Consider the following 18,703-nt stretch of genomic DNA (forward strand, 5'->3'; position numbering starts at 1 on the left):
TCTTGATCTTTCTTATACTTTACGATCTCAACATGCTAGTGTGTTGTATTTTAACTTGGTATCAGAGCAGTGGAGGACAGCCTTGTGATGTTGGAGTTAAAAAGAATGAATTAAAGCTCTATACTTAATAGAAACCAAAAGAAGTGGAGACCATCGTAGCTCACATGCCTCGGAGCCAGTCTCATACTGCTGATCCGGGTAATCCAATTCGAATTTCATGAGTTCTCAGTGTAATCAATTGGATCTGCCCATTGCTATATGAAGATGTAAACGTGGTTGTATTTCTCACCTAATTAGCAATTTTGTTTCTTATGAATCCTTCTCTCCTTCCTACCATGCTTTCTGTGTCCTCTTTGTCATCTATTTCTGTCCATCATGTGTTACAGAAGCTCTAGCTTAGCTTAAGTGGAAGGAGGTTATGTATGAGGAGATGAGGCCATGACTTAAGAATGATACTTGGGAGTTGGTTCCCTCCCAAGGGAAGAAGTTAGTTGGTTGCAAACGGAACAAGATTGATGGTACTATTGAGAGATACAAGGCGAGATTAGTTGTCAAGGGGTTTACTCAGACCTATGAAATAGACAACTAGGAGACATCTGCTCTTGGAACTAAAATGAATTCCATTCGAGTACTTCTGTCTTTGGCAGCTAACTTGGAGTGGCCATTGCATTAATTGGATGTCAAGAATGCCTTATATATGGTACCTGGATTTCGTGCACCTGGATGTGAAGGGAAAGTTTGGAGACTGAGAAAGGCCATCTATAGACTAAGGCAATTTCCTCGGCCTTGTTTGAGATGTTCGGTGAGGCTATCCAAAGAATCGGATCATGCTGACCATACCTTATTTATCATACGTACTAAGACCAGCACCACATTCGTAATTCTGTAAGTGGATGATATTGTTATAATTGGTAATTGTTGTAAGTAAATTCAGTAGCTTAAGGGTTTTCATGCGATAGAATTTTAAATCAAGGATTTAGGCCCCCTGAAGTTCTTTCTTAGAATAGCAGTAGCCAGGTCAAGAAGAGGAATTTTCTTATCAAACTAAGTATATATTGGATCTACATAAGGAAACTAAAACGCTTGGGGCTAAATCAACTGACACACTTATAAAATAAAATCACAAGCTTGATGACAAAAGGGGAGAAGCTCTCAAGGATGTGGGTATGTTCAAAGATTAGTGGGTCAACAGATATATCTTTTTTTTACATGTCCAGACATTGCATATGTTGTGAACGTGATCAGTCAGTTTATGCATTCTCTACGAACTATCCACCTTGAGGCTGCTATCAGAGTACTTGGGTATCTAAAATCATTGCTATTTACTAATCATGGGTATTTAGGGCTTGAGCCTATACAGATGCATACTGGGCTGGTTCTATTATAATTATAGATCGAAGAATGTCATCTGGGTACTGTACTTTTGTTGGAAGGAACCTTGTAATTTGGAGGAGTAAAAAGTAGTCAGAAGTAGAAAGATCAAGTGCAGAAGCTGAGTATAGATTTATGGCTCATGGTGCATGTGAAGTACTCTAGCTAAAACTTCTTTTACGAGAACTTGGTTTTCCCGTGAAAGGGTCAATGTCCTTATACTATGACAAGAAAGCAGCTATCATTACAAACCATAATCCGGTCCAACATGACAGAATGAAGCATATAGAAATGGGTTGTCATTTCATTCCAGAAAAAGGGTTGCCACTAAGGCAATTTGTATGTTAAAATAGAAGACCAACTAGCAGACATTCTTTACCAATGCTACAGGGAAACCTCGACTAAATGATTTTAAGCAAGCTAGGCATTAGAGATATATATGCATTGGCTTGAGGGGGAATGTTGTGGATAATTCAAGTTTTTATCTATTTCTTGTATTTAAATCCATGAGGACATTTTAACATTTAACTTTCTTGAGATGCATTTTTGTACTTCATGTTTTTATTTTTAAAATAAAGAATTTATGTGGGGCGTGGTGGTCTAAGAGGAGACCACCATGGCTCTATTTTCCCTCTGTTCTTTTCTTCCTCACGTGACTCTCTCCCTCTCTCTCATCTCTTTCTCCAACTTTCTCTTTCCCTAGATGTTGATCTTTCTTATACTCTTTTATTCCAACCAAGGTTCAAAAAATCGCCACTTCGATCCGGATTCGCCGGATCTGGATCGGGTATCGTCGGGGCTGTTCCGGATCCACGAATAATATGGGATCTGGCCGAGTCCCCTCCTGAACTAGCAGTCCGTACCACTTCTGTCAGAAAGAAACCGAACGCCCCAATTGGTTCTAATGCTTCATTAACTTTTTCCAACTTTTTTAATTAAAGATTTGCAAGGGTGGCCCCCACCAGTACCCTTGACACATTTATTGCCTCATCAAAGGTCATAAGTAGCCCCCTTGGCACACCAACATGTGGTGCACTCATTAAAGCACAAACGTAGCCTTGGGTACCCCTACTCTTATTGGCAATTAACGGTTGGGTTGAACTCCTTTTGTACCGCTTTTTCCTCCCACGTTTCTTCTGTGGGACAAAAATAAAGTGTCCAATGTTTCAAATAGGCTTTTAGTTCTTTCCATAAAGAATATTTTTAGCTTTCCATAATCCAGCCCGCCGGATCTATAATAAGTCACATAGTCAAGATGAAATGAACAAGCCACAAAAACAGACTCATTTTACCTCAATTTTTATGAATTTTATTTTGAAGCACCTCATTGAGACCATGTTCACAAAATTTGGGTTCCATCAGTCCCCTACTTCGCTCCAAATCCTACTAACTCACATGTCTAGGCCATTCGTTGTTCTCCTTCGATCTTGGTCATTAGGGGCTTATTGTATACAAAGAGACCATTTACTTGTAACACAAGGAGGTCACAATCACTCCATAAAATTTTAAATCGGGTGGTTGTGAGTGTGTGATTTAATAGATTCAAAGTTATTTATAAAAATAAGAAAGTTCTATTATAATACTATATTATAATCAATAATTTTACAGACATCCAAACAAGGAAGCAAATACTATATTATAATCAATAATTATACAGACATCCAAACAAGGAAGCAAATACTATATTATAATCAATAATTATACAGACATCCAAACAAAGAAGCAACTTATCACTTCTCAATATTCACATATTTTTGCAAATAATGAATCTACATAATATACACCCCGAATGTTTTTAAAAAAACTCAAAAACACTTTTTTTAGAGATTTTTAGTGATTTTTTGAATTGTTTTGGGCCGAAACTTACTGATTCAACCGATTCTCCGATCTGACATGCTGATCCACTAATCTGACACAGTTTTTGGGGAGGCCGATTCAGGTCACTGATCCAATTTTTTTTTAAACCTTGTTTCCAACAATACTGGTGTGTTGTATTTTAACTAATTTTCCTACTATAACTCCTATGCATGTTGACCTATATTTTAATTCCCATAAGGGATCGATGTGTATATATAAAATGCGCCATGATTTGTATAGAGTGAATATACATCTATAGTTAGACAATCTGGTGCTAGAATATTACTTCCTCTCTCTACTTCTCTCTCAATTTTAACAATTTACAAGTTAGGTATGGCCAGAAGATCATGACTTCCTTATAATGCTATCAAAGTGCATGTTGTTCATAGATGACATAGTTTTGATTGATGAGACCCAAAACGATGTCAACACAAAGTTAGAACTTTGGAGGGATGCTCTAGAATCCAAAGGTTTTAAATTAGTCGGACTAAGACAAAGTATATGGAGTACAAATTTAGTAATAATAGGAGTAGAGACAAGGAAGTAGTTAAGATTGACGTCCATGAAGTACAAAAAAAAAATGCATTTTTGATATCTTGGGTCGATAATCCAGGAAAATGAAGAGATCGAGGAAGATGTCACTCACAGAATTAGAGCTGGGTGGGTGAAGTCGAGATGTACAACTGAAATTTTATGTGATCGTTGCGTACTAATGAGGCTGAAGGGCAAGTTCTATAGGACATCGGTGAGACCAGCTTTGCTCTATGGGGCGGAATGCTGGGCAGACAAAAAACAATATACCCATAGATAAGTGTAGCGGAGATGAGGATGTTGAGATGGATGAGTGGCAAGACAAGAAGGGATAGAATTCACAATGAATCTGTTCGAGAGAATTTAGGTGTGACACCAATAGGCGAGAAAATGAAAGAGAATAGTCTTAGGTGGGCTGGCTATGTGTGGCGCCGATCAAGTACAACACATGTTAGGAGATGCAGATTAGTTCAAAGTGGAAGGACTGAAAAGGGCAAGGGGTAGGCCTAAAGGATGTGGTTGGAAGTAGTCCGAAAAGATATGGGGACTTATGGCCTTGCTGAGGATATGACCTTTAATAGAGTAGATTGGAGAACCAGGATTCATGTTGCTGACCCCAATTAATTGGGACAAGGCTAAAATGATGATGATGAACTTGTTTGGATATGAGGTCGATCATCACCTTGACAAATTCTGCTGTCTAGAACACCACGTTAAAGGGAGCCTGCAACTTGTCTATTGGCGGTAGGAGTTGTTTAGACCCAGGGGTGCTTATTCATGTCAGAGTGCTACATGACCTTTGGGAGAAACACATAGTAGTGGAATCCACTGTTTCTTGGTCATGAAATTTCTTTCCTCCACGTCAGTTGAGATTTTAATATTTGCCTTTTATCTATCACAAATCATCCTATGGAAGCAAGCAGTGTTTCAACTCCCTTATTTCCATTCAACTCGTGACTGTTGTCTCTTATACAGTCTCTTGCTTCAAGATAATTTCCTATTCTTCTTTGATCTATTTTGTGACGCCATGTCCTCTTCAATCAGATCCTCATTCCTTCCTATCTCTTCTTCCGACATCACTTGAAGCAATCTCCTTTCTATCCTCCAACGGACCCTACACCATTCTATTCCAACCTTGACTTGATTTTGAGGCCTTGTATTTCTTTGGGGAGGCACAAGATGAGGCTTTCTCACTCACAAGAGAACCAACATTCTTCCCCCAATTCCTTCAGACCAGGCAGCTCAATTCATAAATTCTCAATTCTGAAATGAGGGTGACCCAAATGCATGGGAAAATATTTTCATTTTTTTTTCTTTTTTGTGATTTTTTTTGGGTTTGTGGGGGGCTGCTGGAAACTTGTTTTTGTAGGGCATTGATTAACGTCAATCAGTAAACTTGTTTTTGTATGGCATTGATTAATGTCAATCAGTACTTCCCACTCAGCTGAAATGAGGAAGCAATCCCGCTTTTAGGCATCACTGGACCCTCCCATTATTAGTTCTCATTGTTCTTACGTTTCTGAAAAGAATCATGTCACTATTTTTTATGGGATCTTCTAACCCTCCTTCCTTCTGGGATTATAATTTGACTGAGAAGTTGATACCCCTACGTCACCTGCTAGCCTACATGTTGGTATGATAATTAACTGATCTCACCTGGTTTTGAGTTCCTATGGCCAATTCGCTTCCCTTTTCCTCCTTTATGAACTGTGCTTTCTCCTTTCTATCTGGTAGCTTATATTGCTGCATAACCTCTTCAAAGTTGCCTTCTTAGGATGTAGGTATGGTAGTAAACAAAGAATCCCATTTATGCATAAGTAGGCTCTTCCTTCTTCCCCTAAGTTCCTGGTTCTCATCTTATAAAGACCTTAATGTCGATCAGTTCTACCCAGTCTATTGCGAACTTTTTAACAGCTTGGCTTCCAAACTTGGTTTGCATCATGTCTGGCATTGTAGCATACATCCAAATGGATCTGAGCAGTGCTCCGCTTTTCACCTGGCCCTCTTCACAAGGGAATACAATGGCACTGCTAAAGAGGCCAATTGTACCTCATTTGACTATGCACATTGTTTTCCTTTATGTTGTTTCGTGTGCAGCTTGTATAGCCATATCTTTCTGATCTTGCCTTGCTCTCTTATATAAATCCACTTTGAAACCTGATGAATCTCCTGCCTGCCCCTATAAGTTACTTCAGGGAAACCCAGAGTGGGAAAAATCCTCCCTCTGTATGGCTTCGTGCTTCCTCACACTGCTTAATTCCTTTGGGGTAGTATCAATCTTCCTGCCACACATTGACACGTGCCCCCCTTCTATAGAATATTGCTATTCCAGCCAGTTTGTAATAGTGCTAGTGTAGATCTAGAAATAAGTTGCAGATGAAAATGCAAATGATATGGCTTGTAATGACTTTCATTCTGCAACAATTAATTAGTCTCATGGAAATGAAACAAATAATGCTCGATTTTCATGTTATCTCTTGCTGGTCATATTTGTTCATTGGGATTCAGAATGATTGAGGTAATTGTCTACGTGGGTTATTCCCAGTTGTAGCTCATGAAGTAACTTATATTTCAATGTTCTTATAGACCCTTTGGTCTCTTGAGCATAGCAGAAAAACTGGGATGGTGGGTGCCCTTTGCATATGACAAATTTTGGCTTTATTTCTATCTTATAAGATGGTGGGTGGAGGGGTTTAGGACTATTAACCATCTTCATTTACTTGAAATAAGGCTTTATTCATCACTTTTGTATAACCTTTGGTTTGTCAGATTTTTCATTAACTTGTGGTTTATTCTGGTCTTATTCAGTATCCTCTGTAGGATTGTAATTGAATTTTGTTGGTTGTTTGATTTGCGCACTTTTTTATGATGTTTGTTGATTTTCTTGTTGAACAGCACTTTAGAGAGAGAAAATGTTTGCATTATTATTTTGTTGGTTTGTAGCTCCTTTTGTATTTTTTGTGTACATTGTTAACAAGTTTTGCAGTGTGCTGATACAATAGATCTCCTAAAAAGGAATACTATTACATTTCCGCGTGCGTTTTTTTTCTTGGTTTAGTTTTGAGTAGAAGATTATAACATGATTGTTTTGTATTTTGCAGACATACACATTGTTTATTCAATATAACTGAGATAGGTTTCTGTTTAAAAATTCCAGGGGTGTATTCATCTTTTGGAGAACCTTCTGATGGTATGTGTGTCGCTTGAGCAGTTTTAAATGATTGATGATTCTGGGTTCAACAATTCTGAAAGAATGGAATCAAATGTTTCTGTATCTGGAGAGATTTCAAATGGAAATATGTGTGACTCAACTGATCTTGAAGCAGTAGAAGATTTCGAGGGAAATGAGCATATATCTCCAAATAATGAAAACATGAATACGGGTGAAAATAACAAAAACAAGCAGGAAAGTACGGACAAGAAAGGGGTGGATATTTCAGCAGGGAAGGCAATAATTAATTGTGAAGTTCGTAGAAATATAGAGCCATTTGAAGGCATGGTATTTGAATCCGAAGAAGCAGTGAGGACCTTCTATAATGAATACGCTCTCCAGATGGGTTTTGGCATCCGAAACAGTGTTAACCGCCGTAAGAATGGTGAGAATATTAGTCGATACTTTGTGTGCTCCAAGGAAGGTCACCGTGAGAGGAAGCACCTAATGAGTGAGCAGCCAAGACCACATACAAGAGAAGGGTGCAAGGCATTAATTTATGCAAAGAAAGTGGAATCTGGACAGTGGATCATTAGGAAATTTGTCAAGGACCACTCTCATCCAATGGTCTCTCCAAACAATGTGGTGCTGCTTCGATCTCATAGGCGTGCAGCTAATAGAGAAAAAAACTTCATCAGCACTTTTGACAAAGAACAAAGCATCCATGTTGAAGAGAAGAGTCGAGAACTCAATGTCCAAGTGCGAGACAATAATAGTTCTCGTGAACCCCTGACCTTGCGATACAATGATCTCCGAGAGCACGCCCTTAAAGTTGCCGCTGAAGGGGCGACGACGGCCGGGAGCTACCGTATCGCAATGCGTGGTATACAAAAGGTTCTGCATGAGGTTATCATGGCCAAAGTTAAGATGATCACACATATAGGTGGTGTTCAAGGAGGTAATACTAGCGACGAGAGTCAACCAGCTTCCACTTTGGAGAATGTGAATTTTGATGATCCTCAACAGACAATGACAAGAGACTGCACCCCCACAACTAGACTAAATCTAGGCTGGGAGAATTCATCAAAGAGGAGAAAGACATGTGTTAATTGTAAAAAGCAAGGTCATGACAAACGTACCTGTTCATATTCAGATTCAAGGGGGTAATTGAAAAGGCTGCTTTTAGAATTTTTCACATAATACAGTTGTTTCTTTAATGGGGGATTTTCAACCCTTGATAATTGGAAGTTATTTTTGTTACTCAGGACGACTTCTGATAATGTTACGTGTGTTCCAACGAGTGCCGTCCCTGAGAATGAATTTGTCCATTCCACTCAGGTATTTATAACCTGCTTTGTCTGCTCAAATCACTATTATCTATTGTTAAGGATTTGCTTACTTGCTTATAGATTTAGATTATTTATTTCTTGGTTTTGCAGGTTTCTATTGATGGACAACAAAGATTTGAGCTTGGAGGATATGCAGAAAGATGAACATTGTAAATAAAGGTGCTGTGTTCCCTTGTAAAGATGAGTAAGTTGGTAGTGATTTTTATCTAATATATGTGTTGTGCTTTAAATTCACTTCTCTGTTAAATGATCTTATCATTCCAATAAATTGATAGAAACATCACTCTATAAAATAAAAAATACTTTATAAAGAGAACGAATCATTTACTGACTTGTGAAGATGAAAGTTTCAATGTTCTTGTTTAATTGTGTTGTGCATTTTCACAATTCATGAAATCATCACAATAGTGAACGAATCATTTACTGACTTGTGAAGATGAAAGTTTCAATGTTCTTGTTTAATTGTGTTGTGCATTTTCACAATTCATGAAATCATCACAATAGTGCACCGTGAAAATACAAGAAAGATCTTTTGAAGCACAGGATCCTTAAAAATGTTTTCTTCTAGCACTCACACCCCTACTATTGCATGGTACAAAAATAAATTAGTTCTTTCAATCTTTTGATTTCTAAACATTTAAATTATTGGGTTTGATTATCAAATGGCTTTTCATAATTTCCTTGAATTACGCTGGGGATGGGAAAATACGTTTTCTCTTTGTACTTGTCAAATGAAAACTAGGATCATTAGCTGAGCACCGATTTCATTGTTTCACTTGTTCATTCCTCCATGTAAAATTGTGTGACTGATATTTTGAGAAGAGCTAACTTTTATTGATGTGTCTCTATATTGGATTGATTGTTTAATGTTTTCATCCTGTGTTGGACGAATCCATGTAGGTGATATCAATCTTGAATTATAGGATAGCAATCCAAGGTCTGCATGATTCATTCACCGAGGTTCATTAGGTTATCAGGTGGGCAACTTCAAGGCGCCTGGAATACCCCTGTATATTTTGGTCTCTCTCTCTCTTTCATTTTCATGTGACGGAAGTGTTACTTGCAGTTTATGTATATTTTTGTCACCGTTATAACTGTTTTTTTTTTTTTTTTTAATTAACCTTTCATTTCATCAAACTTTCAACAGAGTACAATCATCAGAGAACCAGAAAAACGGCTATTACAAACATAAATAAAAAAAACAAATACAAGAAAATAAAAACACTATCAAAACAACAAAACATTTAAATCTTACAAAGCAACTCTATCGTTTACCAATCGATCAGCTTCCATATTTGATTCACGAAAAACATGATCAAATCTCACAATCATACCTTTGCATTCAGCAGTCGCTTCTCTTACTAACCCCTGTAAAATCCAAGACAGATTTTTTCTTTATCCACTCAATTACATTAAGTGAATCCCCCTCTATGAAGACTGGTTTGCTAAATTGTTAACTCAGTTTTAACTCCCTGAAGCAAAGATCTGAGTTCAGCTTCATTAGTTGTATCTGAAAATTTTAACAAAACATTTCCTCGACAGTCACAGATGAAACCACCTACCCTTGCCGGACCTGGATTACCCAATAAACTTTCATCAAAGTTCATTTTTATCCACCCATCCTCAGGTGCTTTTCAAATCCCAATTCTAACCTCTTTAGAACTTCTTTCTTTTAGCAGGATATGCAAATTATACATCAAATCTGTTTGTGACACCCCTCACCACATCTTGTTAATAGCTAACCACTCTACAACAGTAGTTTTAATTTTTTCCTGTATCTCCCCACTCTACAACAGTAGTTCTAATTTTTTCTTGTATCTCCCCAAGTGATTTGCTTACACTTTCAAAACATCGCCTATTCCGTTTTTTCCATATCTCCCGGCAGCTTTGACCACTTTCAATATAAATTTTCCTTTCTTACCAACTTTTGTTAGATCCCATTCAGCAGTGAATCTACAAGCTTGTGTTTGAAAATTTACTTGTACCACCAACCGTTTAAACACCCATCCCCATATCTTCTTCCCATCAGGACAACTAAAAAACAAATGTTCCACTTATTCTTCATCACATTTACATATTGAACATACAATAGGAAAAATTTTCCCTCTTTTTATCAACATATCTACTGTTAACCGTTTCTTTTGGGTTAACAACCAGATAAAGGAACGAATCTTAAGGGAAACCGGCCATCTCCAAACTTTTGCAAGACTTTTATCTTCCCATCTCACGCTATCATAATACATTAACTGATATGCAGACTTAACATAAAACTTACCAGAACTAGTTGGAAGCCAGATATATCTATCAACTTCATCAGGGCAATAAAAATGATGCTGCAACAAAATTAGATAATTAATTAGTTGATATGCCATCACATTACTAACTCCTTCGATAAGAACATTGAATATCCCAAATTGTGTTAAAGCCTTACCATTTACCATCTCACTGACCAATTTGCTTGTAGTAATAACTTCAGCAAAGAGATTAGGAAATTGAAACTTTAAAGGGCAATTATCTATCCAGTTTTGCTGCCAAAATCTAACTTCATCACCTTTTCCTACAATCACTTGCACATTACTTAGAAAGAAAATCCAATGAGCAACAATACTTTTCCATATAGAAGTAATGCCCTTTTTATTATTGCCCCTAGCAATAAGGCCATGTCCAATATCACACCCATATTTTTCCCCCAATATTTTCCTCCATAATTGATCTTTCTCATTTGCAGCTCTCCACCACCACTTAGTTAAGAGAGTACTATTCATAGGTTTAGTCTCTTAATCCCCATCCCCTTCATCAATTATTGGAGTACTTACCTTTTTCCACTTAACTAAATAAAAGTACGTCTTATTTTCATTTTCTCCTCGTAGAAACCTTCTCATAATCCCTTCCAACATGTTTATCACTCTTGACGGTAGTTGGTAAAGAGAAAATAAATCGGCAAATTTGCTAAAGTTGATGTAATGGGAGTAAACCTTCTTCCAAGAGATAACAGTTTAAATTTCCAAGGATGCAGCTTATATTGCAATCTCTGAACCAATACATCCCAAAAAGCCGAAGGTCTATTACTAGATACTAGAGGCAGTCCTAAATACCTAATAGGAAAACTTCCAACCCCACAGTTTACTAATTCAACAAACTCACTAACCTTACTTTCATCACATGCCACTCCAAAAATGTGTGTTTTTTGGAGATTTACTTTCTGACCAGTGATCACCTCAAAACACTTTAGGAATATCTTGAGAGATTTAATTTCTTGTTCATTTGCCCCACAAAATATAAGGGTATCATTAGCATATTGTAGATGTGAGACCACGGTCCCATTATTCGTGACTGTAAAACCATTAAGAATACCCATATCAACAACTGAAATTAGGGTCACACTAAATATTTCCCCCATAATTGTAAAAAGGAGAGGAGAGAGAGGATCCCCTTGCCTAATCCCTCTTGATGCCTTAAAAAAACATTTAGGTTTACCTTTAATCAAAATTGAGAAATGAGTAGATTCCAAACAACCCCTAATCCATTTCAGCCTTCTATCACCAAAACCCATCACCTTCATGGTTTGCAATAGGATTTTCCACTCAACCTTATCATATGATTTTTCCAAATCAATCTTATATATAATTCCTGGTTTATTCTTAGCAATCCTTGAACTTATAATCTCCTAGGCACATAAAATACTATTCAAAATCTGTCGGTTTTGGATAAAGGCAGACTGTGGCCCTTTAACAACCATGGGTAATACTCTTTTAAGCCTAATTGCCAAACATTTTACCAAATTCTTATACATAATTGTCAATAGACTGATAGGTCTAATGTCTTTTAGGCTTTCAATAATCCCTTTTTTTTGGATCAGAGCAATAAAGGTTAAATTGATACTTCTATTAACCACCCCTCTATCAAAAAATTCATTAACCATACAAAAAATTTCAACCTAGAGGAAACCCAATAATTATGAAAGAACCTTAGAGGGAACCCATCCGGTCCTGGTACTCTATCTCCTGCCAAGCTCAACACAATTTCCTTTATCTCTACTTCTGAGAAAGGTCTCACCACCCATTCAAACCACTCAAGAGACAATTTGGAGAATGGCACCTGACTGAAATCAATTTTGGGTACAAACCTAGCAGAGAAGGCTTCCAGAAAATGCTTTACAATAGCATTTTCCAAGTCGATCTTCCAATACCCCATCAAGCTTTAAACCCTGAATAATGTTTGCTCTCTTCCTAGCATTTGTCGTAGCATGGAAGAAGCAAGTATTAAGATCTCCCTTTTTCAGCCATCTCACCCTAGCTCGTTGCTTCCAATAAATTTCCTCCTCCATCAAACATCCCTATAATTCCCTATTAAGATTGTTTCTAAGAATTATGTCCTCACACTCTATAACTCCCGAATTCCCTTCTTTCACGTCAATTTCAGAAATTTTGAATTCTCTTGTAGTTAACACCATTATTCTGGTTCCATCTAATAAGTTGCTTTTTTACACTTTGCACCTTCTTAGAAACTCTGAAACCACTCCAACCTACCACCCCTGCATTTAACCAAACATTCTTCACCAACTCATTAACATCTTTATTCTTAATCCATGCCATTTCGAATTTGAAATACCCTCTCCTATGTATAGGTGTTTTACTTTTCCAGATCAGAGGGATATGATATTATGAAAGTTTAGGAAGGCCTCTGACCCCAGCCTTAGGAAACTGTTCAACCCAACTGTTGTTGACTAGAAACCCATCCTATTTAGTCATAATAGGGTTAGTACAACAATTGTTAGACCATGTGAAATTGGTCCCAGTTGCTCGAAAGTCCAACAATCCAAATTCAGAGATAAAATTCAAAAGACCTCTCATGCAAGAATTGATCTTGTGAGAGGTACTAGATTCTTCAGGCCATTTAGTGCCATTAAAATCCCCACCTATAGTCCAGGGAAAAGAGAATTCCCTACCAAATTTAGAAATTTCATCCCAAAATCTCGATTGTAACATAGGAGAATTCAGCCCATATGCATTCGTAATCATGAAATAAAAATTACCGGATAAAAGCAAAAAGCTACAAGAAACAGACTAGATATCAACAACGATCTATATACATTGAAGGACACTAAGGTCCCATAAAGTCCAAATACCATCAGAGACACCTATAGAATCTTTGCAGCAAACTTGTAGAGGTCTGTTCTCCCACAAAGATTTAACAGCAAAAAAAGTAGGGCTAATTACTTTAGTTTCTTACAACAAAACCACATCAGGGCATTCATGCTTAATCAAAATTAGAAGCTCAAGTTTATGCTTTCTATCACACAAACCCTGAATGTTCCAAGATAAGACCTTAATCATTTAGAAATAGATGAGATGTGTATGGTAGCATATCTGCTAGCAGGCATAGAGCCAGACTAACCAACAATCTTCTTCTTACCTTCTTTACCTCCACTAGAAGAAACAACACATCTTTTATTTGTTGTAAGCTTGCTGGATGATTCCTTATGTTCCCCCTTTCTTTCCATCTGCCTTCTTCTTCTCTTGACAATCAGGGCTGGGTAGGGCTGTCACAGCTTCCACTATTTCTTATGTTGATTCCGGAGAACGCACTTTCATCCCTTCAAGCATAAGCACCACTTGATCATGCTCATACTGATCTCCCGCAATAGCTGGCACCATTCTCAGAGGAATAGCATCTTCGATTACTTCTTCGTCTCGCCACTAAAACTTTTTGAAAACTCTCCCACCTTCGTTCGAGATTTCATCAAACTGTCATTCAAGGAGTTATTTTAATTTTCCCTATCGATCACAATAACAAGTTCTTTAGGCCAGTCACTACCATCAGACTCATTAGGGAGTTTTATCTTTCTTGCAAACACCGATTTTCTGTAGGGGAGAAGACGTCGAAATCCATTCATCTCTTCAATTATGAACTTTGATTTCCCTGGTTTCACCATGCCACGCTCTGCACTTATAAACCGGTCTTGAATAACTTCCTCCAAGCCATTCTTCAAATTCTGAGACAACGTATCCCTAAATTCCAGCGTTTTTCCTTACCCATCACCTCTTACCAAGGCACCCATGCCCTCCACCTGTTGATTACAATTTGTCCTTCGAGATTTCAAAAACTGACCTGACAATTCACTTCCATCAGAAATTCTCTTCCCATTTTGCCCTTTGTCTATATGTGTATCTAACATAGCTGATGATTCAATCCCAATCGTAGAGTCTATCGTCTCATAGACATTAGCCTTACGATTAAGGGATCCATCATTATAACCGCCTTGAGTTTTATACTCCTTAACCTTCCAAATTTTCTTAGTGCTCAAATTCCTCTTTCCTCCAATTTGAAAATTGCTAGGTTTGTCTAGTTGCACAGGTATCACACGTCATTCTCCCAATTATGCCACATGTCCCTACCATTCCACGTGTCCATCGTCTTCCCTGATTCAAATTTCTTCTCAGATCACTCAGTTTCCGCCATTGATGAGTTTTACCCCTAACCCCCTTTCTATCATTCACTATCTGTCATTTTTCATCCATCTTTACCCCATGATCAACCACCAAACTCTTGATCTGACGATCTTCTTTTCTAATAGTATCTTGTAAATCTTCTACTTTGATATTCAACATAAATTCAAAATTCTTAGTCCTAATAATAATCTTTTCAGGTATTAGCATTCCCTTCACCCTTTCAATCTTGATACGAACAATCCCAATATTATAACTAATGATTGAATTCCAATCAATTTCTATAAATTTACCACTTTGAACCCAATAGATTGAAACGCATCAAAAATTCCAGATATGTAAAGGTAAGCCAAGAATCCTAATCCAAAGTTTCTCTGGTAAAATTTTTTATTCATTAATCGATACACTCCAATCTTTGATAGTCAGCAATTTTCCTTTAAGTCTCCAATGGCTCTTTAAGAATCTCATCACAAACATCACTCGAAGCCAGAAAAAATAAAACCCTGTTACTATTAAAGAATTTAACAAAATGCTTGACAGTGGGATTCCATACCTTCAAGACCCATTGATCCAAATCCATCAGTGTTTGTCAAAGATGATGAGAAAGATCCCAAGATTGTCGATCGCCAAGCTTTCTGTCTTGCATTGCAGATCTCATTCGAGACATTTAGAATTGGTACAGACTCTGAAAAACCTTCAATCAAACATCCACTCTCTTGTTTAGCTTTGGTCACACTTTCTTGGGAAACATTTCTTTTAAGCGCTTGAGCATAAGAATGACCGTCTTTGAAAACCAATATCCTCTTGGACACTCATCTCTCTGGCTCGTCTGAATTCTCTCTTACTTTCTAATTTTTTATCTCTCTGGCTCATCTGACTTCTAATTTTTCCATCAACATGACCTCTCAGGAAAGTACAAATTTCACAGTGGAGAAAATGAACTCCCGAGCAAATCGAGACCCCAAATCTTTCTGTTATAGTTGTTTTTTATGTTGTTAATATTGCATTGAAGGAAAATAGAAAGTACAAAAGATACAAAAGAGACCAAAGGGCAAGTCAAAGTCACCGAGAAAGGTCATTGAGGAACACAAAAAAAGAAGAGTTGCCTAAAAAACTAAAACTGTCAAAAAACCAAAAACAAAACGCAAAGCAGATTGCGCCATCTGAAATTAGTGATTACTCCAGTGAAGCTCCTTGTTTATCTAGGTCATCGGCTATTTGATTGGCCTCCTCCAAGTATGAGTCCAGTAGACCTACAAAGATTATGAATTTCATCAAAGATGTGCCAAAGCCTCCAAGGGGGTTGAGATATGCTTGATGCCCAAGAGATGATGTTTTTGGAATCCCTTTCAATAGTAAGGGAAGAGCCCACGATAGGTTGAACCGCCTCAAACCTTTGAGTAGGGCACGGGTCTCAGCCTCTATGGAGTTAGCCCTCCCAATTGAAGAAGAGAAGGAGAGAAGAGAAATGCCTTCGTGGTTTGGAAAAATGCCACCTATTTGTGCCAGGCCTCTGGATTAAATGTGTTGTGGCGTTTATTTTATTTTGTTTTTCTACAAACTCAAATTTGACACCGTTAAGAACTAAATGTGCTCTTGCCAAGGGTTAGAGAAAGCATCTGCCCCCACTGCTCCCTACCTATAGGTCAAGACCTTGTTGAAACGTTTGTTACCGTGCACATGTGACTTGAACACACCCACGGCCTTTACCATGACACTGGTTCACATTGCCTTGGTCAGCCATGGAATGTAAACTCATTCTGACACTAATATAGAATTTTCCTTGACCAAAGGAAGGACACTTCATATGCTCTAGATGGCCAATTGACCGAAGTTACTAAGTTTGAAAATCGAGGGCATCAGCCAAATGGCCTCAAAAACTCTCTATTAGCCATGGGACGACACTGAAAATACTGAGGAGCACAATATCACAAACTTAGAAAGCACTTCAAAGACCCGATGGACACAGTTTTATAACAAAAATTAAGTAATCGTTTTTGCTCTACTAGGGTTTGCTAGCCATAGTCAAGAGTTCCACCTCCGTTCAAGCCATCCAGTGGAGTAGCCACCATCACCTCCACCTGGTAGCAGCGGCATCCACCGCCACAGCTGCCTAGAAGCAGCAGCAGCCCACCACTATTGCCTAGCAACAGCAGCAGGCACCGCCAAGTAGCAGTAGTAGCCACCGCCATCACTCTGCAGCAGCTGCCTCCGCTTTTGCCTTGAGAAAGAGAGAGAGCATCCGCCCTGATCTCAACTCCTTTGAGTCAGATATAGCCTCTTGTGGGCCAAATCCCGTATCCGGTGAGGCGAATCTAACTTTCGTTTCTCTTTCTTTCTCTAGCTTTACCTCTCTCTCTCTCTCTCTCTCTCCTCCTCTTCCTAGAGGTTAGATTTTCCAACCCATTTTCGAAGTCTTTCTCGGTTGCTTTTTCATTTTTAAGGTAGCATAGAGCTTCTCGACGTTTTGGGAGGGGGGATTCTCCCTCCCCCTCCCCCTCTCTCTGTTCTATTGTCGTCTCTTCTTTCCATCTATGCCAATCTCCAACCTTCGTCATAGATCTTCTAATTCTCTTGCACTCTTATCTCTTTCCCTCGACTTTCACCTCATCTAGGTAGACTAACGCCTAAGATGGGGTTTTCCCTTCTTTGGGGATCTGAGACCTTGTCATCCCCTATTTTAGGTCATTTGTGATTAACGCCCAAGCCATAATAGGCCTTGTTGAAGGCTATGTTTTTTTCCTTGTCATGGAGGATTTTTCTTCTTGTGGTTAACTCCCAAGACAGGATTGAAAGCCACTTCTCCCTTATCATGGAGGAATTTTTTCTTCTAAGAAGTAAGATCTCCAATTATGGCCTATATAGCATCCTAGACAAGTTATCAATGACCTTGGTTCTTCATCTGCTCCCTCATTAGTTCTTCTTCCCTTCCCCTCCCCTCCTTCTCTATATTTTATACCCAAATTTTGGCCGCTGGTTTTGCCGACTCCTTTTGACGCCACTATGGGCATTTTTGAGTGTCGTTTGGGTGTTTCCCCAACGCCGGCATGTGTGATTCCTACAAAAGAGATGGTGCTTTGGTGTGGTTTCGAGTTGGTGAGGATTGGGCTCAGGGACTAGAGAGGAACAAGCTTTCTTGCTTCAGGTAGATAACGGGTTTTTCAAGCTTCTCGATAGATTAGGGTCTACGAGTTTTAGTGATTGTTTGTTTTTCAGGAGTGTTGGTTGGTCTTTCTTTGAAGTAGGGTTTCTTACCCTATTTTTTCTCTTTGTAATTGTATTATTGAAGTTTATCTCCTTATATTAATGAATATTTACTGTTAACATTAAAAAAAAAAAGAAAACTCTGATAGACACCTTAAAGCTCTAGGATAGATCCTTATCAGAAACAAACTTCTAGCCTTATGACAGAACATGCTTTGATAACCAAACGAACTCAAAACTAATATCAATACTCATTAATAGTTTATTAAAATAACTCAAAACATATTTGGAGAATACTTCAAATTCAAATAAGGTTGTCCATCTAAAATGTTTGCAGGTAATCATCCATAAAACTTAATAAAGAAATTTATGTAAATCAACATGCAATTTAGGAATTTGTTGTATTACTCGAGAGATGAAATTTCAAACATTGATGCATTGAAGACCTAAATAAAATTGATTCCAATCAATATAAGGCCAACCTACAACCTAAAGAGAAGAAAATGGTGTAGAATAGACTTTGAATCATATCCTGAGAGTCTCCACAACCAGTCCTAGGGTTTTGAAGTTAATGGTGTAAATAAATTAGGGTTTTGACTTGAGATGCAAAATTAGGATTAATATTTCAAGGATTTGATGTAGGGAGAATTTGAGGGAACAATAAAATCAACAAGAAACAAAGCTAAACACAAACATATTTCAAAGAAATATAGAGTTTCTTTTCCATACCCCCAGCTAGGGTACCAAAGCCTAAGCTTTTCGCTCTTACAATTTTTTTAAGAGGTCTTATT

General features: G+C 37.9%; 1 protein-coding gene across 43 annotated transcripts in view; it reads left to right on the forward strand.

The window, feature by feature from the left end:
• LOC148783829 (uncharacterized) overlaps positions 1 to 18,703 on the forward strand; it is a 47,336-nt gene that overhangs the window by 10,897 nt on the left and 17,736 nt on the right. For 4 of the 43 annotated variants that reach the window (XM_088865074.1, XM_088865033.1, XM_088865042.1 and 1 more), the window contains 4 exons: positions 6,917 to 8,073; positions 8,176 to 8,248; positions 8,350 to 8,443; positions 9,160 to 9,396. In XM_088865074.1, the coding sequence (XP_088721200.1) occupies positions 6,977 to 8,073; positions 8,176 to 8,248; positions 8,350 to 8,403 (1,224 nt within the window). In that variant the 5' untranslated portion in view covers positions 6,917 to 6,976 and the 3' untranslated portion in view covers positions 8,404 to 8,443; positions 9,160 to 9,396. Of the gene's footprint in view, positions 1 to 6,860; positions 8,074 to 8,175; positions 8,249 to 8,319; positions 8,494 to 9,159; positions 9,397 to 18,703 lie in introns of those variants that run through there. The other 39 variants (XR_016054358.1, XR_016054297.1, XR_016054303.1 and 36 more) reach the window with 24 other exon arrangements.

This window comes from Amborella trichopoda, chromosome 1 (genome assembly GCF_054954075.1).
Source record: "Amborella trichopoda isolate Santa Cruz 75 chromosome 1, AtrichopodaSantaCruz75HAP2 v2.0, whole genome shotgun sequence".
NCBI classification, from domain to species: Eukaryota; Viridiplantae; Streptophyta; class Magnoliopsida; order Amborellales; family Amborellaceae; genus Amborella; species Amborella trichopoda.